The sequence below is a fragment of the Hypomesus transpacificus genome, chromosome 23 (genome assembly GCF_021917145.1).
Source record: "Hypomesus transpacificus isolate Combined female chromosome 23, fHypTra1, whole genome shotgun sequence".
In the NCBI taxonomy this organism is placed as follows: Eukaryota; Metazoa; Chordata; class Actinopteri; order Osmeriformes; family Osmeridae; genus Hypomesus; species Hypomesus transpacificus.
In genome coordinates, this window is record NC_061082.1 from 14462934 (window position 1) to 14487540 (window position 24607).

The 24607-nt window shown below is 44.8% G+C and overlaps 3 protein-coding genes across 4 annotated transcripts in view; all 3 read right to left on the bottom strand.

Moving 5' to 3' along the window:
- Positions 1–259: 259 nt before the first annotated feature.
- LOC124485716 (putative nuclease HARBI1) lies at positions 260–1401 on the bottom strand. The gene has a single exon (XM_047047472.1). It carries the CDS (start codon positions 1262–1264, stop codon positions 368–370), a length of 897 nt encoding a protein of 298 aa, XP_046903428.1. The 5' UTR covers positions 1265–1401; the 3' UTR covers positions 260–367.
- Positions 1402–5369: 3968 nt separating this feature from the next.
- On the bottom strand, positions 5370–7805 carry LOC124485692. The gene is made up of 4 exons (XM_047047442.1): positions 6840–7805; positions 6592–6734; positions 6304–6369; positions 5370–6216 (listed from the first exon to the last, which is right to left on the bottom strand). Exons 2-4 carry the CDS (start codon positions 6631–6633, stop codon positions 5587–5589), a joined length of 738 nt encoding a protein of 245 aa, XP_046903398.1. The 5' UTR covers positions 6634–6734; positions 6840–7805; the 3' UTR covers positions 5370–5586.
- A 2933-nt stretch (positions 7806–10738) lies between these two features.
- lss (lanosterol synthase (2,3-oxidosqualene-lanosterol cyclase)) overlaps positions 10739–24607 on the bottom strand; it is an 84265-nt gene continuing 70396 nt past the window's right edge. Inside the window, exons 17-22 of one of the 2 annotated variants that reach the window (XM_047047536.1) lie at positions 22064–22169; positions 21766–21831; positions 14607–14687; positions 14295–14462; positions 11098–11176; positions 10739–10967 (exon numbers count right to left, since the gene is read on the bottom strand). In XM_047047536.1, the coding sequence (XP_046903492.1) occupies positions 10821–10967; positions 11098–11176; positions 14295–14462; positions 14607–14687; positions 21766–21831; positions 22064–22169 (647 nt within the window). In that variant the 3' untranslated portion in view covers positions 10739–10820. Of the gene's footprint in view, positions 10968–11097; positions 11177–14294; positions 14466–14606; positions 14688–21765; positions 21832–22063; positions 22170–24607 lie in introns of both variants that reach the window. The other variant, XM_047047535.1, reaches the window with a different exon arrangement.

The window sequence follows — 24607 nt, forward strand, 5'->3', positions numbered from 1 at the left end:
TCGCGCAGACATTATTCCAAAGGTGTTTTCGATCACCCTCCTGGCTCTTGAGTGCCTGTAGTTATAGATTTGTTTTCCTTCATTAAGATTGGTACCTGCATATAGAAGGATTAGACAAGAGACACATTATTTGTATGATTTTCATCAGAGGCAACTGTCATATTTAGAGATTTATTAGAGAATATTTCAGTCTATATTTGGGTTTAAGGGTCAATAAATAGGTAAATGTTCTTCTTAATCATTTGAATAAATAAGTAATACATTTCCTGACAAGAAATTTCCTATTATTTAGCCTAAAGGAGGAACCAATTTTTCGTTCCGCTTGCGACTTACTGGGAATTATTTAATTGTTGCGGTCGGGATAGTTTTACCGGTGCACATTCAGAAGATCCTCACGAGGTGCTGTGCTTTGTGCTTTCAACGTGAGGCCAGTAACAACAAGAATCTTACCGTAGGGACGCATCAGATTTGCGTGTAGGGGGAGAGCAGCATCTCCCAAAAAGGTGTGTGGGATGGGCACTGTACTTCCAGGAAGATCGGCTGGCGGAGGAAGATCGAGTGTCCTCTGGAGAAGCCCGTGCCCAAACCGACTGGCTTGAAAGATCCCCCCATCGCTCTGCCTCCCGTAGGCACCAACGTCCAGCATGGTGATACGGTACTGGGCATCGCAAACTGCCATCAACACCACGGAGTGTGTTCCCTTATAATTGAAATATTCGCTGCCGGCGGATGGAGGGGCTTTGATCTGCACATGCTTCCCGTCAATGCAACCGATGCAGTTGGGGAAGTTCCACATCCGCCAGAAATCCCTTGATATCTCCTGGAACCCAACTCTGGATGGGTAGGGGATGAACTCATCTTTCATTGCCGTGTGTATGGCCCGCCAAACTTCGGACACGATGCTTGAGACTGTGGCCGACCCTAGTCGGTAGCTAGCAGCCACACTCTGTTGTGAGCCCCCGCTAGCCAGGATACGGAGTGTGACGGCCAACCTCTCTGCTACAGTAAGAGGTGATGAGTGGGTGCTGGCACGCTGGATGTAGGGACGGATGCGGTGGACCAAATTGTCGAACCTACTGGCTGATATTCTGAAGTATCTGAAGTGCATTTCTGGGTCAATTTCCCTCATCTGCTTTATGAGCTGATACTCTCTCTGGCTCTCTCGACTCCTGTTAATAGGACGAACACACCATCGTCTCTCCCTTCTGTGCCCCTGCTCTCTCGCTAACAGCAATTCTGTTAGTAATTCCTCCTCTACTGACATGGTCTCTATTATTCCTCTAGCCCCTCTGTCCCTCTCTCTCAAAATTAGCTGCAGCCATTTTCTTCGATTGATCACCTAGGTTACAAAGCATTAACAATGTAACCATAGCTATGAATGTAACCGTAAAATGATTCTGTTTACATCACGCGAACCTTGAGCACAGGCGACTGTTTGCCGAAGTATAAATGCAGTAGCCTGAGCGACACTTTTTTTTCGTCAGCGACTATTTCAAAAGTGTCGGCGACATAAGTATAAATTAGGCTTAAGCATTTCAGTCTGCACTCTAGCCTTTCACGTACACACCCATGTAAATCTCAGAAACGGTATCAGTGATATTGAAAAAAGTTGAATTATTTGAAAATTGTTTAGGGTTTTGTCAACATTTTAAAGTTCAAATGGTGGCTCTAGCTGAAAGATTTAAGGAAGAAGAAGGATTTGGAAGTTGAAGAAGTTTTTAGTTTGAGAGGATTTGGAAGAAAACTCCATTGGAAACCCATGTAAAAAAAATATGAATATTGATTTATATTAATTCAAGCATAAGAGGTACAAAGCTGAAAAGTCATAGCGCCCATGGCCTGAAACTGCTGAATTTGTTGATAGCTGAACGGTTTTAATAGCTGAAGATCCCTGAAATTTGATTTAAAATTTGAGTTGGATTGTACAAGGTGTTTATGGAACAATTATCACTCAGTACAAGCTCAAATAATTCTGCTGGATTAAATCGTCATGATAATGATGACATTTAGTGAAAAAAACGCGTGTGAGGAAAACAAAATATATAAATATTACGAGTAATCGTTCTTCTCGAATTTACTTTATGCAGCCTGACTACAGTACGGTAATCTGCGTCGCCAATTCCAACTGTTTCCAAAATGTGCGTAGGCCTACGGGAGGGTCAGAGTTTGTGTGGACGACCGCACATGCTCCCGTCAAGTTTTTTTTTTATCACAACCTGTGCGTGGAAAGTGGCCTACGCACATTTTCAGCCCCGTTTTGTGCGTACGCAAGCTTTACAAATGAGACCCCTGGACTCCCCAGCATCCTACGCCAGGATCCTGTTTGTGGACTTCAGCTCTGCCTTCAATACCATCATCCCCGCCCTGCTTCAGGACATGCTCCCCCAGCTGAACGTGCCTGATTCCACCTGCAGGTGGATCACAGACTTCCTGTCTGACAGGAAGCAGTGCGTTAAGCTGGGAACACAAGTCTCTGACTCCCGGTCCATCAGCACTGGATCTCCTCAGGGCTGCGTCCTTTCTCCTCTGCTCTTCTCCCTGTACACCAACAGCTGCACCTCCAGTCATCCGTCTGTCAAACCTCTGAAGTTTGCGGACGACACCACCCTCATTGGGCTCATCTCTGACGGGGACGAGTCTGATTATAGGTGGGAAGCTGACAACCTGGTGACCTGGTGCAGCCAGAACAAATTAGAGCTCAATGCTCGTAAGACAGTGGATATGGTTGTGGACTTCAGGAAGAACACAGCCCCACTCACCCCCATCACCCTGTGTGACTCCCCAGTCAACACTGGAGTCCTTCCGCTTCCTGGGCACTATCCTCTCCCAGGACCTCAAGTGGGAACTGAACATCAGCTCCCTCACCAAGAAGGCACAACAGAGGATGTACTTCCTGCGGCAGCTGAAGCAATTCAACCTGCCAAAGTCAATGATGGTGCACTTCTACACAACCATCATTGAGTCCATTCTCACCTCCTCCATCACCATCTGGTACGCTGCTGCCACTGCCAAGGACAAGAGCAGGCTGCAGCGTATCATCCGCACTGTGGCAAAGGTGATTGGCTGCAATCTGCCTTCCCTCGAGGACCTGCACACCTTGAGGACCCTGAGGCGAGCGAAGAAGATTGTGGCCGACTCCTCCTGTTGTAGAAAATACATGACACTGCTGTAATAATGACGATGGAGAAATGATTATGGACTATATGATTGAAAATGAACCTCTTAATAACCTCTTTTACTTTTAAATGCTATATTACTGAAAACCAGATGCAGTTGACTGATTAGTATTGCCACTAATATGTAGACAATATTAAGCCCAAAGTGCAAATCTGCATATTTAGGGGCTCAGGGCGAAAGAAGACTGTGTGTATTCTTGGGTTTCATGTAACGTCACAGTGTTCGCGGCGCCATTTTAAGGACGGAAAATATGCCGTCTAACTGCTGTGCTGTGGCCTGTGATAACAGCAAATCAGAAAAAGGCCTACATAAATGTAGCTTTTACAATTTACCAAAAAACACCGAACGTCGTAAGAAATGGATTGCTGTTATCAAGTGGGATCAATGGACTCCCACAGAACACTCCAGACTCTGTAGTGAGCACTTTATTTCGGGTAAGTAGCTAGCTAGCTACTAGCTACTGTAGGTGCCCCAGCCGTTTTCGTTAAATTTCTAGAGCTAGCTCCCGACGCTCGTTAGACATTTTACGAAAATGTTGATATAATACAAATTAAAAAAGAGTAATGACTTCCAAGTAGGTAATGTGTTGTTTGTGTCTCATTCTACCACTGCAGGTAAGAAAAGTGATAATCCATTGAGCCCCGATTACGTGTCGAGCCTGTTTGCCTACCTGTCACCTGAGCAGCGCCAACGAAAAATATAGCTTCACGAAGTTTGAGCAAACACAGGCTTTAAAGAGGAAGAGATCTAGTAACCAAGATGTTGCCAGTACATGTTGCGATAACAGTAATGACAAAGACAATTACTACAGTGACAGTCTTCCAGAGAACATGCAGAGTGGGGAACACAGCTACTCTAAAGACCCCATCCATACTGAGAGCAGTGGAGCATGTTCCAATGAAGCCTGCCAAGCAACTGTCAAGAAATTGACAGGAGAGTGTACCAGATTGAGGGCAGAGGTCTATCAGCTTCGGGACAGGGAAAGCAAGTTATCTTTCCAGCAGGCGGTCTTCAAGGGTAATGATGACATGGTGCAAGACTTAACTGGACTTCCATCCTATGCCAAAATGATGGTTGTATTCACCTTTCTGTCAGGATCCCTAAAGGGGGGGCCTGGGCTGTCTCCTTTTCAATGTTTTTTAATGACTCTAATGAGAATAAGATTGATTTTACCACTGCACTTCTTAACTTATATATTTCTTGTGTCAAAGTCTACTGTAAGCCGAATTTGTTATAGTACACTAAATGTAATGTACAGTAGGTTGTCTTCATTCACAATATGGCCCAGTAAAGAGCAGATTTAAATCAGTTTACCCATGTGTTTCAAAAGCAGTAGTTACAGAAATTGTACTTCCATAAAAGATTGCTTTGACATTTTCATTGAGAAGCCTGAGAGCCCGAGCACAAACCTATTTGCAGTATAAGCATCATAATACTGTGAAATATTTTATATCAATAACTCCACAGGGTGTCATATCGTATGTCTCTACTGGTTGGGGGGGGGCGAACAAGTGATAAGCATATAACACAAAACTGCGGATACCTGGATAATCTGTCACTTGGTGATGTGGTCCTAGCAGATCGTGGGTTTACCATTGGAGATTCTGTGGGCTTGTACAGTGCTCAACTCAAAATACCTGCCTTCACTAGAGGGAAACCGCAACTGCACCCATGTGAATTTGAGTCTACGAGAGGACTTGCAGCTGTTCGTATCCATGTAGAGCGCGTCATTGGTCTTGTGAGGAACAAGTACACAATCATACAAAGCACAATACCCATCTCTCTCTGCAAGACTACAACTCCAGGAGAGCTTCCATCTGTTGACAAGATGGTCAGAGTCTGCTGTGCTTTGTGCAACATTTGTCTGTTGTGCCTTCACAATAGAATTTTTTTTAAGTAACATTGTGTTCTCAGTATCTAAATGTATGACTAAATGTAAATGACTAAAGGTAAATATTCCCACTACTGTTTGTTTTTATGCAAGTCTTCAGAATAGAAACATTTTTAAGTAACATTGTGTTCTCAGTATCTAAATGTATGACTAAATGTAAATGACTAAAGGTAAATATTGCCACTATAAACTGTTTGTTTTTATGCAAGTCAGTAGATTATTTGAAATAAAAACTGCTGGCAGTAAAATACATTTCTCTGGTTCATCTTTAATTAATAATAATAAATTCATACAATGGAGGTTTTGACAGTTCTGCAAAAACAAAATATAAAAAGTGGAACTCAAAACAAAGCAAAATAATAACATAACCAAATGCATAACAGTTTATTTCATAGCTCAATAAAGAAAAGAAAACAAACATGTATCAATGATGATAATATATTTTACCTAAATAAAAACTAGGCCATAAATATGCTTTTGTCTGTTGCTGCTCTTTAAATGCTCTTGAGCGTACATTTTTAAATAAAAAAATAAAGCATAACTACACTTTTTCTGCATTCCACACATTTCCATGTCTTTGGTACCCTGATCAATTTAAGGCAAGACCTGTGAAAGTACTTCCGCATACACTGTCCAGACGTGCAGGTGATGTCATTTGTGTCACCAGGTTTACCACAGTAGCATCCAAGTTCAGGTGGATGTTCTGTGGTTGCCGCGTCTGTGGGAGTATGCCGTGGTGCTGTATACCATTTCCCCAGCAGCTCTGGTAGTACTCCGGTCTTGATTAATTCAACCACTTTGAGGTAGGCATTGTGGAAGAAAACAGGATCATACTGGATCCGCTGGAGGAAAAACTCCTGCGGGGTCCATACCACAAGATCACAGTAACTCACTGCGGCAACATGCATTTGAGCTTGCACTTGGTACATGAACTTGTGGCCAGTTTTAAGTGCCATTGTCCCATCCTCTCCTATGCCTAAACAGAACGATGGATCCTCACAGCTTTTAGTGAGTGAGCAGTACCTGCTGTTGTATGGGCATTTGATCTCCAGAACGCCATCAGCGTGACAAGTGCATGTTACCATGCCATCAGGTGATGCTCCAATCCAGGGGAGGTCTGGGTTGATGATAAACCCTGAAGCTTTAACCTGGAAGTATATACAGTATATTGATAAATTGTACATGGATATTGATAGGCATACATAGATTCTTTAATCTTTGAATTGCTGATAGACCTGGAATTCTTGGTGATCTTGCATCACAGCTCGATAGTTTTCCCTCGCTTTTTCTTTTCTTTTCATCTGACAAAAATGTAAATACAAACAGTTTTTAAAATGTTTTTGTCTGAATGAGATTTACTGCTTATCAACATGTACCTAAAGGTGTTGCACTCTGACCACTCTGTCATAAAAGCCTTTGCTTATAATCTTCTTTCATTGACTTTTATTGACTGGCCAAACAGGTTACATGTCAAGTCACTACACAAATCAAACCTTAATGTTAAATTGTGCTTTACTCTGTACCTTGTTGCCTCGGTGGAAAACTGAGATGAGCGTGGATAGCATATCCTTTTGATCAAAGACAAAGGTCTGTTTGCTTTGGCTGCCTCGCTGAATACTGATGCTGTGACTCTTCCTGCCCTGGTCTCCTCCTCAACTACCAAACACTGGAAAAATGTATCTTAGTTAGTTTGTTAATTAGCTGGCTATTTACTGAAATAGTTAGCAATGATTTTCAATTGAAGAGTTGGAAAATGTACATTAACACCAACCTGTTGCTATGTCAGATGTAGGTTTTCAAAGGCTTTGGTACTCTCAACAAGTAGTGTGGGCATGTCCATCTCTAGGCAAGTGCTTGAATATAGGGTTGATAGAGGAGTGGGCAAGTCCAGCTGCATCACCTTTGGTGTGTACAGTTCAGTGTAATTGTATGCTGTGAGTGCTAGTGTGATAGTTTATGACCATTTCAAATCATACAAACTCACGATGCATTATTTTACGAGACTCAAAGTCAGTAAAATGATCCGAACTTCCCACCACTACTGTGTACCTGTGGGAGTGGCCCTCAATGACAGAAAGGATGGCACTTTTCTTTGGGTTTGACTCTTGCATTTCACTGTGATGAAGCATCTCAAAAACATCCTGCACTCTTAATCTGATGGTCTTGTATCAGGAAAACCAGGGTGTTGAACATGACAGACCTCTTGTTTGTGACTGAAATTGATGTTGCGGATCTCTGCACATTGGACATCTCGGATAGACTCCATACTCGGCTGGGCCCATGCACAGGGCTTCTGGGTGCAAGCCTGCCCATCCCTGATATCAACCGCAGCCAACACACAATAGAGTAGAGCTGAAGCATGAGAGCATACCTCCCCTAACCCTGCCTTACAATTGCAATGAGCCATGAGAACAGTCCCATCTTCCTGTACTGGGACCCAGGGGTGTGTAGGGGTTACACTGAGGCTTTGTGAATGCTTCACCTGCACATTTGAGTAAAAGTTAAAAAAATACAGGTCAGCTTGCTGGATTAAAACATGTAATTTAAAATTTCAGCATAACGTTATTCTGGACAGCTAACATTAGATGCTAGCATTAGCTAGCTCTATGCTAGCTACGTTAGTTGGTGTAATATCGCTTGATTAATAGACTGCCACTGACCCTTCTTATTACCAAGAACATTTTCTTCATCTCCAGATGATAAATTTGGGGATCATTAACCCATCCTGCAGAGTTTTGAAGACAGGCAAGAGTGACATTCTTCCCCACCCCACCCCCCCCCCCCCATCAGGGGTTCAAAATTAATTACTTTATTGTTAAAGTGACCTATAACATCGACTATGCAAAACACTTAAATGTATTTAGTGCTAATACAATTATTACGCCTATTTGGAAAGAAATGTTTATAATGTGACAATATGTCAGTCATCGTGTGATAACGAAAATATGACTAGGACTATTATATGTAACAGAAGTGGTATTTCAAGCTCCGTCAGAGATATTGGGCCTATGTTCGTCCCGCACTGGGTTCGAACCTGCCACCTCTGCCATCCCAAGCGCCACCACTACCAACTACGCCAACAAAAAGCTAACGATTTGTTGACACGGGTGGCCTTTTAAATACCCAAGGAGTGGGTTTCACCGATACAAACCGGCTACATCTATGAAATACTTGTTCTGAGCAGGTGTTGTCAGTGAACAGGCTGTAAAATTGTTGGTTAAGTTACAGACACTCATGAAAAATAGATGCTAATTATCTGGGAAACGTTTTCTAACAACAGTCAAGTTGTCATTGTTTGTTTCAAACAAGTTGTGAATTTGTTGTAACATTAAAACAGGAGATCATGACTTCTCAAAGTGATGCTCGAGCTCCAGTGGTTTGCTCTGTAGGTAAATGAAACTTTCGGAAGACGCTGTAGCAGAATCACGTGAAAAATTACAGGATATGCTTTTTTTCCATTGGTTGTTGCATTAAATCTTACCCAGATACAATGGTGCTATTTTCCGCTTGGTTTTTGTGTAGACCCTTTCTTTTTTTTGATTGGCTGATAAGTGGCAGGCTCGACTTAGAACTCCAGGGGAGACACGCTTGATTCCTGCCAGTTCCATAGTGAGAGTGGCGCGGCTAGAGTAATTTTGGTTGGGTGCTACGGCATATTAAATATATTATAAATATTTTTTTTCTGCGTGAGAAATACAATGTTTGGCGGGAGGGCGTGACAAAAGACCGAAATGAGTGACTGTCACGTTCAATGCGTGACACTTGGGAGCCCTGTTAAGGGCTTCGCCGGTGTATGGAGAGGGATTGTGGACGAGGTAGATATATATGTCAGCGAACGTCAAATTTGGCAGGTTTTTGCTATGTTTACGTGGAGTGAGCAGTTTAGTTGTCAATAAATAAGGATCAAAATTGAAGTTATCTATTTTATTGAAATAGCGTTGCTTTTCGTCGGTAGTAAGGTGTGCGAGCTTCGTGTGTGACATCATCAATTTCCACTGAGGAGACCCGCGGAGAGGTTGCGTCCTCAAGATGGCCGCCACAACAAAAAAGTCACGTGACTGAAACCCATGAATAGGCTTCTTCCATAGAAAACTACAAGACAACATTTATGACCTGAAACTGACCTCACATCACCCTTCCGCTGTTAGCCTCCTCAACAAGGCCAAGAGGTCACACTGACTTTAATGACTTCATGTCTTCAAACAATTAGCATTTTGAACTACATTAGTTTATGTACCCGTAGTATAGTTAGACCACATATTTAAATTTAAGATTCCTATGTTTATTGTATGCACCTTCCTGCCAAAGCAAATTCCTTGTCTATGCAAACCTTCATGGCGAATAAATCCCTTTCTGATTTTGAATATATTGTGAATAAAATATTGGCTCATGTGATTTAAAAGTCTTTTAGTTTTCATTTTATTCAAATTTAACAAACGTCTACTACCGCCATATCAGACATGGACTTATGGGCTTGAAGTTACACAGGTGTAGTTGATGAGTGAGATGATGTGTGCTGACCGAATGCTATGCCTGAATTAGGATTTGCTAACCGGAAAAGGGTGGAGTGCCATCTCCGGGTCGGGGAGGAGATCCTGAATCAAGCGGAGGAGTTCAAGTATCTCGGGGTCTTGTTCACGAGTGAGGGAAGAATGGAGCGCGAGGTCGACAGGCGGATCGGTGCGGCGTCCGCAGTGATGCGGGCTCTGCATCGGTCCGTCGTGGTGAAGAAGGAGCTGAGTCGAAAGGCGAAGCTCTCTATTTACCAGTCGATCTACGTTCCTACCCTCACCTATGGTCACGAACTATGGGTAGTGACCGAAAGAACGAGATCGCGAATACAAGCGGCCGAAATGAGCTTTCTCCGCAGGGTGTCCGGGCTCTCCCTTAGAGATAGGGTGAGAAGCTCGGTCATCCGGGAGGGGCTCAGAGTAGAACCGTTGCTCCTCCGCGTCGAGAGGAGCCAGCTGAGGTGGCTCGGGCATCTGATTAGGATGCCTCCTGGACGCCTCCCTGGTGAGGTGTTCCGGGCACGTCCCACTAGGGAAGAGGCCCCGGGGAAGACCCAGGACACGCTGGAGGGACTATGTCTCTCGGCTGGCCTGGGAATGCCTCGGGGTCCCCCAGGAAGAGCTGGTGGAAGTGGCCGGGGGGAGGGAAGTCTGGGCCTCCCTGCTTAGGTCGCTGCCCCCGCGACCCGATCCCCGGACAAGCGGCAGATGACGGACGGACGGCGTTTGTGTTTCCTCTGTGTGTGACTGCGTGGTGTAGTATTGATATCTTGGTCCTCGTCTTGAGCAAGTCGATGGTCAGTCCTAGATTTATTGCACGTTAGTCATTGCATGTTGGACAACATTGTTTCTAATCTCCAAAGACATTGTGGCATTTAAAATGTGAAGTTGTGAGTTACCTAAATTCTGTGATAAGTCTGAATTTTCTTATTTCGCTACCTAAGTTTCATTAAGACCTTAGAAATGTGAAAGGAAATAAACCAGTTGAATGTCACCATTCGAGAATGTTCTCATTCTGCATTAAATATAGTCAAATAACAATTAAATTACAATAACAAATTTGTTCTCTTTGGTGGGGGACCAGGACATTTATATTTCTCAGACGATTCTCAGATGATTCAATCAGTCAATGTCAATAAGTGTACATCATAAACATCAGTTCAGAAGTGTGAGACAGATGTTTCTTTTTAATTGCATAATTTTTACATTGAATTTAGGAAATCTCTTTTCAGTCAACTGTTTCAACCCTCTTTGAGCTTGATTTTTCCAGTGAGGGGACTGTATGGGTATAGGTTTGAAAAGCGTCCTAATGTCCAAATCGGGAAGATATTCCTGTAGGAAGTGTAGCTAATAGCACAGCTCTTATTGAACACCCCTGAAATGTTCTCCTGAAAGAAAAGAGAAATAAAAAAGAAAATTTTAATTAAATATTTTAAGTGATTTTATCAAACTCAATCAAGTAAATAATTTTATGAGAGTTTTGTTTGTAAAGAAAAACTATATAATGAAGAGACTTACTTGTGGCCAGTCTCCACTGGGAAGTTGCTTGTCAATCAGCAACTGAACTCCTTTCTCAATTGCCTGGCCATCTGGATGCCTGTCAGGTATAATAACAGAAGAAACTATCACTCGACCAGTGGCGGCTGGTGGCAAATTATTTTGGGGAGGACAGGAGGAAAACCAACAAATTTTGAGAGGTTTTTCGAGAGGTTTGTAGCAATATAGCAATAATCCAACTAGCAACCAAATGCAAATTTACTATAAAATTAGGATAAAGTATTGAACATTCTATCATCATACTTTCAGCCTATCAATTGTCTTAAAACACAAAGGATGAATATAAAAAATCTAATTACTGTGGGCTCTATGGGAATAGGTGCATTCGACATGGACTGCGGCTGCATGAAACGACCGGCGAGAGTAGCCGCTTGCAGTCGGGGAGGAGTTAAAAACGGCTCTGTGAAGTCGGACATTCCAGCTTCTCGTGGTTTGCTGCGTTGATGTCAGTCATGGCCGATCAAGCGCTGTTTGCTTGCTTTACTTTATTTATAATTTAACTTAGTCTTTCCGTTAGTGAAGAGGCTGACTAAAACCCTTTCTTCAACACATTTTTAATTCAATTAAACTTTTTTGAGCGTTGGCGAAACTGAAGGTGTCCGAATATTCCAAAACACGCGTCAAAGTTGTCGTGTGTGAGTCTGGCCAATCATGAAATAGCTGTGTCGTCACTTGAACCCGTGCAGTTGCTCTTGAGGAAATGCGCTCGGCTACACAGCCGGCAGGTCTCAAATCGATCTCACGGTACTTTGATGGCGACGTCACAGTGACCTGTCCTCGGCGCCGTCTCACGTCGGACAAAAAGTATAACCAGAATGCACTTTTTCAAGTCAGCCGCCTGCAGCCGGCTGCGGCGCCGCATGAAGTCGGGTCATGTCTCACGCACCTAATGACATGAACAACACATGACACAACACCCTCTGTTTTAAAAATCAGAAACAAGATACAGAAAATAACAATTTATTCATCACCATGTAGGCAAATTTAGTCTATGGTGTTTTTCATCAGAAGCTTTAATACTGTTCCCTGCTTTTGTGTTGCTGATGTTCCTAAGGTAGCATTATGCTACAGTACCCCTCGAAGCTTCATAGTTATAACACACACACATTTAGTAATTTAGCAGACGTTCTTATCCAGAGCGACTTACAGTAAGTACAGGGACATTCCCCCGAGGCAAGTAGGGTGAAGTGCCTTGCCCAAGGACACAACGTCATTTTGGTGTGGCCGGGAATCGAACTGGTGACCTTTAGACTACTGGTAAATACTACCGATTCCGTGACCGCTCAGCCACCTGACTCCCTCCCTTATAACGTTGTCACCTATTCTGTGTAGTCCAGAAACTAAAGAAGTTCTTCATGAACAAATCCACAATATTTTCAGCAGGGTTAGTTATTCTGGCAGAGAAAAATTCTTGCTCTCGCACACGCTGCTAAATACTAGTAGCTAGCTAGCTACTAGCTGCTACTGATGATGGCAATGCAAACTTATTAAATTACAGTAACTGAACATAATAATTAAATAATATAAATATGATTATTAGTATTACATATAATATATATAATAATATATATATACTGTATTTATATATCATTTCTAAAAACAAGAAAACTATTTGTATACTTCCTCAGTCTGTAACTTGAAAAAACTCATTTGAATCGAATATTACTAAAATGCTCAACCATCCCTTTGTCTCTATCCAACGACAAATGTCACAACATTTCTGAACACATACAGAACACCCCAGAGCCTTTGAAGAGTCTTTCCCCCCCAATAATGCTCTGTGAATAGTATTTCATGATTGGATGAACAGCATGTCAGGTCATGCTGCTAAAACTTTGATTGGTGGGAGGACGTCCTCTGGAAGTAGTATTAAATACCATGCGTGTCTATTGACCTTTTTATTTTTACATTTCTGAGGAGCCTCCACTGCACTCAAATATTATTATTTTTTTTAATCGTATAGACCAGGGGTCCCCAAACTACGGCCCGCGGGCCGGATAGAGCCCGCCAACGCATTTGGACCGGCCCTCTGAACAATGCCAGTCTTAAAATAAAAAAAAAGCTGTTGCAACAACTACAACACCACACCGGATCTAGCTACACCGGAAACAAAACAACAGGCACGCCGCACACACTTGTTTGGGCTTGCGAGCCGGCTAAAGAGTTGGCTAACTTTACGCTTTGAGTAGATAGCGAGAGCGAGACGCCGAAATGGATGCCAATTAGATTCTGAATGCAAAGTTTACTATTAAAAAGTTGCCAAATCGTCCCATTGACAAGAGCAAAGTGATCTGTGTGTTTTGTCGTTGTGAACTGAGCTATCATCGCAGCACGTCCAGTCTGAAATACCACTTGATGGCAAAGCACACAGCTGATGCGAATTCTCCGCCCCCTCGTCAAAGCCAGGCGATTGCAATGTTATTTTCAACAAAAAAAAACATTTGCACCAAGCAATCCGATCCACTTTTCCATGTTGATAAAAGCATTAAAATGAGAAAAAATAATTGGACAAAAAGAAATCAAGGGATATTTAGAATAGACAAAAATGTGCGATTAATTGTGATTAATCGCGAGTTAACTATGACATTAATGCGATTAATCGCGATTAAATATTTTAATCGTTTGACAGTACTAATAAATAAATTTAAAATCATAATAAAATCTCCACAATAATACTGGTAGTTACTCCGGCCCAAGTAGTTTTCTGTTCCGACCCCGCCCCACATTAAAGAAAGGAAAATTATCTGGCCCTCGCAGATAAAAGTTTGGGGACCCCTGGTATAGACTGTATAAAAACAATTGTGTAGTGGTAACTGAAGCAAGGAGAGGTGAGCACCAAAGTTTGGCAAAGCAGCTAACCTGTATTGCTAATTGTACTGTGCCTGCTCCCCTAGGCTGAAGGCTTGCCAGTGAAAGGAGATAAGTGACGGCTTTCCCTTTGAGAGGACAGGCTTTAGTTACATTTTGCCATTCAAGAGGAAGACCTTTAGTTGCTATTTTTGTCTGCTGTAGTTTCTTTTTACAGAGACCTGTTTGTTTGTCAACATTGCATCGTTTCACTTTTAAGCGATATAATTACTTATCTAACAAAGTATTGCGCATGACAAAAAATGATGTATAGAATGAATCAATTATTACATTTGCGTTGAGTTCTTTACCTGGCAGCCATAAGGCCTAGCAAGGCCCAGCATGTGTTGTGGATCTGACTGTTAGGACTCTGGACATAGCGGCGTTGCTCACACGACTCAAAGTCCTCTCCCCAGCCTCCGTCTTCCATCTGCTTGGCCAGCAGAAACTCACATGCCTTCTGTACCTCCCCACACACACTACTGGGGGTGACAAGATCATCAACTGACAATTATGCTTAAAACTATGATGTTCACTACATGTCTGTTGTAATTGGTCTAAAGTTAAAGAGAGGTTGTGTATATGCATGTGCGCGTGGTACTTGTGTTGAGAGGGGTCCTTACCCATGTTTGTAAGTATGACCCATACAGGCAAAGGCCTCAATCCCAAACCAGGTTCCATATGTGAAACACACTCCCCAAGACCTGAGGAGACACAATGTTTGTAACACTAGAAGAGCTGCCCTCCTAAGAGAAAACTAATTGTATCTTTGCACTCAATACAATTCCTGGACCCTGCTTTCTTGATTTTTTGCTAGATTGTTTCACCCAGTATTTTTTAATGTTAAAATTCACACCTGGGAAAGCTAATTTAAGGCTAAACTGTTTTGGCTTAATTGTGCATTCTGCCATTTCTTCCCCTGCCTTTCAAGGCTGCAATTCACCTTTCTATCAGCAGATGTCGCAAGGGTTCCCTGGCACAATTACTATGTAATTCAGACAACGGTTATATAGTGTAAATAAGATATGTCTAGCAAAATATGTATAGTTTATATATATAGTCTATAATTATGTGCAAAATGACAAAAATGTAACTGAATTCTATGCATTAGTTCACATGGGCGTGTGTGTTGACTGGTAGGCGCAATTCTTATGTCATGACATAGCAGGAACAATAATTGTAATCATAAAAGGCAAATATGTTTTGTAAAGCGGATAAACATAACTAATAAATGAGTAAGCTAGACAACAGCAAGGAACTTTTGAGACCAAAGGCATTGATTCACTACGCGATCAATCATTAGAAGGGGGATGATATTGCTCCTTTAAAACAGCCTGCAAGATGCATTCACTGTTTACCAGCTCAAAAAAAAAGAAATTGACACTGCAATACCCGAGATGAGCCAATTTATTCAATTTACTCCGTATATATAAAAGGGATCCAAATATAGGCTATTCTAAAGTATCTGTCAGGCTAGGTGTACTGTAGTAGATAGGCCGGCTACTTGATTTATCAAATGCAACTTTTGTTTTAAATGCGCTACTGCCCTTGCATAACCTACCATCCACGCTTGAAACTGGAGTCCCAGTGTTACAGTAATAGCCTACATAAAACCAAAACACACATTGGCTACACAGCCTGCCTTGTCATTCAGAAAGTTATTAAATTGAATAGGCTAAGCATCAACATATAGGCTGACACCAAGTAAGCCTATAGGCAGGGTTTTTCCTGCATGGAGAACATTTTGGCGCGCGCCAAAGCCGTTTTTCCAAGCGCCAATGAGAAATCCCGAGCGCCAAAGGCAAAAAAAAGTGCAATGCATGTCAGCGAATATGTTCTCAATAGTATGTTTCAAGTAGGCTACAGCCGAACCCTCGTTGATCAATAGTAGGCCTAGTTGAAAAGCATGTCTTCTTGTCTGATCAATACGCAACTGTGAGGTGCGCGAATGGACAGAGTGGCCACTATCGCTGCGAGGGCCAGCCCGACGCGCACGAATACACCTGTACAAATGCAAATGAAATTTTCACTCAAAATGCTGAAAAAAGTTTGATTTTCGATTTCCAACGCAGCCTCCATTGGTATTCTTAACCTGGAATGATAATATATAGTGCAGTGTTTCCTCCGTGGCTAAATTTATGCCGCCACGGTATCAGAAATCAGGCTGTACAAAAGGCTGTGCCCCCTCCTTGAGTCACCACCTTACCGCGGTGGAGGGGTTTGCGTGTCCTAGTGATCCTGGAAGCTATGTTGTCGGGGGCTTCATGCCCCTGGTAGGGTCACCCATGGCAAACAGGTTCCAGGTGAAAGACCAGACAAAGCGTGGCTCAAAAAACCAACCATGAAGAAACACAACAATGGTTCTCAGTTGCCCCTGCCCAGAAGCGGGTCACTGGGGCCCCCCCCTGGAGCCAGGCCCGGGGCTCGATGGCGAGCGCCTGGTGGCCGGGCCTTTTCCCATGGGGCCCGGTCGGGACACAGGGGACAGCCCGAAGAGACAACGTGGGACCCTCTTCCAGTGGGCTCACCATCCGCGTGAGGGGTCATGGGGGTCGGGTGCAGTGTGAGACGGGCGGCGGCTGAAGGCGGGGGCCTTGGCGGTCCGATCCTCGGCTGCAGAAGCTAGCTTTAGAGACGTGGAACGTTACCTCGCTGGCGGGAAAGGAGCCTGAGCTGGTGCGCGAGGTAGAGAGTTTCCGGCTAGATATAGTCGGCCTCGCCTCGACGCACAGCATAGGCTCCGGAACCAGTCTCCTTGAGAGGGGCTGGACTCTCTTCCACCCTGGAGTTAACCTTGGTGAGAGGCGTCGGGCTGGGGTGGGAATACTGGTTTCCCCTCGGTTCGGCGCCTGTACATTGGGGTTCACCCCGGTGGACGAGAGGGTAGCCTCCCTCCGCCTTCGGGTGGGGGGACGGGTCCTCACTGTCGTTTGTGCTTATGCACCAAACGGCAGCTCAAAGTACCCACCCTTTTTGGAGTCTCTGGGGGGGGGTGCTGGAAAGGGGATTCCCTCGTCCTCCTGGGGGACTTCAATGCTCATGTGGGCAATGACAGTGAGACCTGGAGGGGCGTGATTGGGAGGAACGGCCCCCCCGATCTGAACCCGAGTGGTGTTTTGTTGTTGGACTTCTGTGCTAGACACGGTTTGTCCATAACGAACACCATGTTCAAGCATAAGGGTGTCCATATGTGCACCTGGCACCAGGACACCCGAGGTCTCAGTTCGATGATCGACTTTGTAGTCGTGTCATCGGACTTGGGGCCGCATGTCTTGGACACTCGGGTGAGGAGAGGGGCGGAGCTGTCAACTGATCACCACCTGGTGGTGAGTTGGCTTCGATGGTGGGGGAGGACGCCGGTCAGGCCTGGCAGGCCCAAACGTAATGTGAGGGTCTGCTGGGAACGTCTGGCGGAACCCTCTGTCAGAAGGAGCTTCAACTCCCACCTCCGGGAGAGCTTCGATCATGTCTCGGGGGGGGGCCGGGGACATTGAGTCCGAATGGGCCATGTTCCGGGCCTCCATTGTTGAAGCGGCTGACCGGAGCTGCGGCCGCAAGCCGGTCGGTGCATGTCGCGGTGGTAACCCTCGGACCCGGTGGTGGACTCCGGAGGTGAGGGATGCCGTCAAGCTGAAGAAGGAGGCCTATCGGACTTTATTGGCTGGTAGGACTCCAGAGGCAGCTGATGTGTACCGGCAGGCCAAGCGGAACGCGGCTTTGGCGGTCGCGGAGGCAAAAACCCGGGCATGGGAGGAGTTCGGCGAGGCCATGGAGAACGACTTCCGAACGGCTTCAAAAAGGTTCAGGACCACCATCCGGCGGCTTAGGAGGGGGAAGCAGTGCTCTGTCAACACTGTATACGGTGGGGATGGTGCGCTGCTGACCTCGACGGGGGACGTCCTGGATCGGTGGAAGGAATACTTCAAAGACCTCCTTAATTCCACCAACACGCTTTCCGACGTGGAGGCAGAGTCTGGGGACATCGGGGGGGGCCCTTCTATCTCTGGGGCTGAGGTCGCCGAGGTGGTTGAAAAGCTCCGCGGTGGCAGGGCCCCTGGGGTGGATGAGGTCCGCCCGGAGTTCCTTAAGGCTCTGGATGTTGTAGGCTGTCTTGGTTGACATGACTCTGCAACATCGCGTGGACATCGGGGACAGTGCCTCTGGACTGGCAGACCGGGGTGGTGGTTCCCCTCTTTAAAAAGGGGGACCGGAGGGTGTGCTCCAACTTTAGGGGGATCACACTCCTCAGCCTCCCTGGGAAAGTCTATTCAGGGGTCCTGGAGAGGAGGGTCCGTCGGATTGTCGAACCTCGGATTCAGGAGGAGCAATGTGGTTTTTGTCCTGGCCGCGGAACAGTGGACCAGCTTTATACCCTCCGCGGAGTCCTGGAGGGTACATGGGAGTTCGCCCAACCAGTCTACACATGTTTTGTGGATTTGGAAAAGACGTTCGACCGTGTCCCTCGGGGGCTCATGTGGGGGGTGCTCCGAGAGTACGGGGTACCGGATTCCCTGATCGGGGCTGTCCGGTCCCTGTACGACCGGTGCCAGAGTTTGGTCCGCATTGCCGGTAGTAAGTCGAACTTGTTTCCGGTGAGGGTTGGACTCCGCCAGGGCTGCCGTATGTCACCGATTCTGTTCATTACCTACATGAACAGGATTTCTAGGCGCAGCCGGGGTGTTGAGGGGGTCCGGTTTGGTGACCTCAGGATCGGGTCGCTGCTTATTGCGGATGATGTGGTCCTGTTGGCTTCATCGGGCCGTGAACTTCAGCTCTCAATGGAGCGGTTCGCAACCGAATGTGAAGCGGCTGGGGTGCGAATCAGCACCTCCAAATCTGAGGCCATGGTAATCGACCGGAAAAGGGTGGAGTGCCATCTCCGGGTCGGGGAGGAGATCCTGAACGAAGCGGAGGAGTTCAAGTATCTCGGGGTCTTGTTCACGAGTGAGGGAAGAATGGAGCGCGAGGTCGACAGGCGGATCGGTGCGGCGTCCGCAGTGATGCGGGCTCTGCATCGGTCCGTCGTGGTGAAGAAGGAGCTGAGTCGAAAGGCGAGGCTCTCTATTTACCAGTCGATCTACGTTCCTACCCTCACCTATGGTCACGAACTATGGGTAGTGACCGAAAGAACGAGATCGTGAATACAAGGGGCCGAAATGAGCTTTCTCCGCAGGGTGTCCGGGCTCTCCCTTAGAGATAGGGTGAGAAGCTCAGTCATCCGGGAGGGGCTCAGAGTAGAAACGCTGCTCCTCCGCGTCGAGAGGAGCCAGCTGAGGTGGCTCGGGCATCTGATTAGGATGCCTCCTGGACGCCTCCCTGGTGAGGTGTTCCGGGCACGTCCCACTGGGAAGAGGCCCCGGGGAAGACCCAGGACACGCTGGAGGGACTATGTCTCTCGGCTGGCCTGGGAACGCCTCGAGGTCCCCCAGGAAGAGTTGGTGGAAGTGGCCGGGGGGAGGGAAGTCTGGGCCTCACTGCTTAGGTCGCTGCCCCCGCGACCCGATCCCCGGACAAGCGGCAGATGACGGACGGACGGCTGTACAAAATGTTAGGCCGTCTATCAGCAGTGTTTGTTAGAGTGCATGTCGGAGAATTGCATGGACACGTGCTTCACACCGCAGTTGAGATAGCGTGTGTGTGTCCTTGAGAACTGTAAGTCGTATAACTTATGTTGTCAGTTCATTTAAGCCTGTTATTGTATAGTCCAGGGGTCGGCAAGTAACTTGGGCCACGGGCCAGTATTTTTCCTCGCCACTAGACGGCGGGCCAGAGTCTGGGTTACTGCCTATTTAGACGCTGCTATAGGTGCCCTTGCGATACGTGCACTCGCAACAACTAGGCCTATATGGAGAATGGGTAGGTCTACTACAAATAGCTAACGATAATAAACCATGTGCATGAGCCCATTGGTGGTCTGTTAACGAACTGTATCAACATGGTCGTCACTGTCATCCCAACGTGGTGGGTCGTCATCGTTGGTGCACATAAATACTGTCATCAAGTGAGAATAGGATTACTAGGACCTAGTCAAGGTTTTAATGTGAGGTGAAATCGGAACTTCACATTAATGCGAGCAAAAATTTAATTTTTTACCTGGCTTTTTCAGTTCCTCCTGGGATCTTATCCCTTCCATTTTATTTTTTTCGCTTCAGCTTAATCTAGCTAACTCCCTCCACAACAATAAATTATGGTTTGTGTTTGAGAAACATGCGCGACAACTGAACTGCACTTTTTAATGCACGGTCTGATCATGCGCTTAATTAGATTAAAACATAATGTAGCCTATTAGCTTACTTTTCAGTCACACAGTAACTTAACAAACTTAAGGCATATCCTGTTATTCGGTGTGTGAAAAAAACAAAGAGAAAGCAGGCGATCTTCTGGCCCAATTTATAAGCGGGCAAAGCGGCCCACCGTGAATTCTCCCTATTCTCCCGATGGCCATTCCGGGCCTGAAACTATAAATTAATAAGCAATGTCGTGGGGGGTGCTATCGGGGTGCTTTGGTCTTTCTTGGGGGTGCTGAAGCACCTGCTAGCCCCTTCCTAGCGCTGCCATAGAGAGCGCTGCCCATGATTACTAACCATAACTGTGCTTTCACCTCAGGCGATCTGTCAGCCGTGAGGTGTAGCGATCATATGGTAGCGATGACATGGCGAAAAAATACTTCAGAAAAGTCAATAAGTGTATTCGACTTCATGCAGCGACGGCAGCGCCGACAGCCGGCTGCCTTGAAGCTGAGAATGCCATTGGTTACTTCAATTCAACCGGGCTGCAGGCGACGCCGGCGCTGCATGAAGTCGACAACATCTAATGACACCATACCCAGTTTCCGGTTTCAAAATAAAAGTCGACGGGGAAAAAAACGTTATAAAAAATATATCATTGGAAATATTTTGACGGGCCAAATAAAATCGCTGGCGGGCCACAATTGGCCCGCGGGCCGCCTGTTGCCGACCCCTGGTATAGTCTATAGTTCTTGCAAATTTAAATCAAGTTAACTGGTGATTTTTGTTGTTTGTATTCTTCCCCTGCTAGCTAAATTGCACATGTTTGTTGATTCGATAGCGATTGCTGCCCTTTCTCAGGTTTGTATTTTAGGTGCATTATTATGCTGAAGTAGTTTTAATTGATAAAAAGTGAGTTTATTTCTAGTATTTGCTACAGAATACTTAGCCCAACAAAATCAAATGAAGCAAGCAGTGTACATGCTTCAGAGTGGCCTACCTTAATCGATAGGCTAGGCTACTGACCATTTACAATAAGTTATGTCAATTATTAATTGGCAGCATTAATGCCATTTAGAACATACTTTATGAGTGTAATGTGTCTTTAAGCAACCTAACTATTGCTTTAGGGGAAATAGGACGAAAATATGTGCAATATTACATTAGCTATTAGATTATTACATTAACCGGGGGGGGGGGGGTAGATGCAAAACACCTGGGAATAAATACATTGATTTTGCTGAATCATTGAAGGTTTAGACAACAAACGCTCTAATTAAATAATCATCAACTAACAACACGAAAATAAATGACAGATTGACAAAGGCAGGTTCATTTTTCAATCTTGCCTTTGCTCCGTGCAAGAAGTGCCATCCACCGACCATTACGTGTCAGTAATAATGTCCCTGTCTGACGATTCAGGGGTAATTTAACCCCTAACTGCACTTCTAGTAGCTAAAATCGGCTTGGCGCTTCTAGTGTTGAGAGACAATTTTCTTAACAGCATAAAGCATTGTCTTTGTGAACTATGAATACCAAGATCACTGAGACTTACCCTTCCCATGATCCATCAGGCCGTTGCACCTTTCTGCAATACTCAAGTCCTTTTCTCAGTGTGGACCTGTGTGAAAAGGTTACAACCAAGTATGACATTAGCTTTGTATAGGTACAAAAGAAAAGCCCTGTGGTTGTCGTTATATTACGTGCCTATGATTTGTATTGCTGCAATTAGGCGGATTGTAAAAAGGATGTCAAACACTGGATGTGTAGATACAATAGTATTACTTTATTGTGACTAATTGCACAAATGACTGCACCCTTTTCAGAGAATTCTCCTGACTGGTTAAGATTACCGGATTTCTTCAACACGATGGCTTGGGTATGCCGTCTGGAAGTGTTTCAGAGACTGCATGACTGCAGAGGTGCATTCCACATAGGTGTAGTCTATCATAATGTCACCTGAAACGGGGAAAAAGATCATTTGAACATTGCCATTTTGAGTACATAAAAGACGGAGAGATGAATGAAGCCATCCTCAGTATTTAGTTAACCTCCTCTTATTGCCTTCCCTGTTCCATGCCTGGTGCTGCAGAGGTTGTAATCAAAGGGTGCTACACTGCAATTTTAGGTAGTTGTAACACAACTTGTAACACAAGTCAAACCTTCAACACTATGATAATGTGATCACCTCAGTAAGACATGGGACCGCAGACCACATCAGCACAAGAACCCAAACTTTGCATTATATGATGCCTCATAGAATGCCTCTCTGGAGGAGCTTCAGAGGGTTGATAGAAGACCCTCTGTCTCCCTCTCCCCAGGGGGGAAGGGGGTGGGCAGCCCACTGGCCAACCTTCCTCAGCCTTTCCCTACTCATACCTGCACACTGACTGGGCTGAAAAAGGTGACACATTTTATACAGCCCCCCCCCCCAAAAAACAACAAAAAAAAAACATTTATTAACACCTGAACACAAAACAACCTTAAAACTGGTCGGGTGGGGAATAGAAAACAAATTAAAATTCTCTTATATACTTATATACTCTTTTGATCACTCATTAACGTTAAACCAGACACCAATGGGTCTTGTTTCATTACGTGTTTGTTTTCATTTCGCTCATATCTTACGACAAGATATACATAAAAAATCAGATAACAATACTAATGCAGTGGAGGAGATAGCCTTGCCAAAATCCTTTACATTAAACTAGGCTAACAACACAATTCGCTGATCTGACGTTAGCTGACAAGCCGACAAGCTTGCTTTCCATTATAACGTTAAACATGTCAACAACAACATTCTCCATAAACAGCCTCTGCCTGGTAGTGGTAGTGTGAAAAGTTGAATTCACCCGCGGGAAAGCTGCAGCCAGGGAAAGCTGCAGCCAGGGGCTTTTTAAAGAAGACACTGCCGTCTTCTTGATTGTGATTGGCCAAATGACTCCAGAACGTATCACCAAAGATGTTCTACTAGGTGTGTTTGTCTTCATGCATGGCTGACTTGAAGCAGCAAATGGCATTCTCAGCTTCAAGGCGAACGCAGGCGCTGCATGAAGTCGAACGCACCTAGTAAAACATATTTTCAGTAGCGGTTAGAACCGAAACTGTACTGTACTGTAGCTAGTGGTATGTGCCAGTGAAGCAAGTGGTACATGTCAATGCCTCCACTGGCACGTGACAGTAGCTAGTGGTATGTGCCAGTGGAGATAGTGGTACATGACAGTAGCTAGTGGTACGTGACAGCGCCTCTACTGGCACCTAGTGGTACATGCCAGTGGAGCTAGTGGTATGTGACAGTAGCTAGTGGTACATACCAGTGCCTCCGCTGGTACATGACAGTAGCTAGTGGAATGTGAGAGCGCCTCCACTGGCACATGACAGTAACTGTTCTGTTGATAGTGGTACGCAAGTGTCTCGTAACAGTTGCATTGGGTGTCTTGCAGCATTTTTGTTGACTGTCGCGTAACATTTTTAAATGGGAGAACAGGATATAAACTTTATTTTCGAAATATAAGTTAAACTGTTTGTGCTAACAGACTCTAAACCATACTTTTGACGTCTCACTACAAGCTTACCATACAAAGTAGTCAATTTCGACATTATGTGTTGGTGTGACGGTAATGTAAAGCAGACTTGTACACACGTATTGACTTAGTAAAAACTTATTTTACTCAGAGTAACTGAATTTAAGTGTCTATTAATTGTATATTAAACATAAATCTCAAATAATTTAACATAGAAAAGTAGTATAAATTTATGTAAATAGTGTGAAGACTGCAAAGGATGGCTGCACACAGATTGTGCTGGTGTCGCTGAGCAAGCCATCAGAGATCCTTACCCGTGTGGTTGCAAGAGACCTTTGCCTTTGAGCTTTGACGGGTAGGACTGAGTGTTTTGCAGCAAGATGGAGAGCAGGGTCTCATTGGTGACGATGAGATCAAGGTAAATTTGGTTCACTAAACAATAGTAATCAATAATAATAATAATAACCACACACTATTGTATTGGCTTGTGTGTCTGATGGTCTGCAAAAAATTGTCCTCACAGAAAATACATCAAGCACTTGTGTCTTGTGAACAGAAGTCAAGCCGGATGTATCTGTGGAAAAATCCCAGAACCTTATTGAAACTCAAGCGGCTTTTAAGGCCAAAGCGTTTCCTTTCCAATGAAGAAAATGGAAGTTTAATGCATTTGGTTATTAAGAAAATATTCCACAAGTGCCTTGGATTAATTTATTAGTCATTGGATTCTGCTCTGACCATTACACGTTTGAACAAAAATATATACTGCATGCGTTTGCCAAAGTAGTCTATGTTGTCAAATAGCCCTAGCTGTGTATTGTCGCTTTCCATGTTGTTTGTGGCTTGTAAGGTGTGGAAACACTTTGTTGCTTTTAT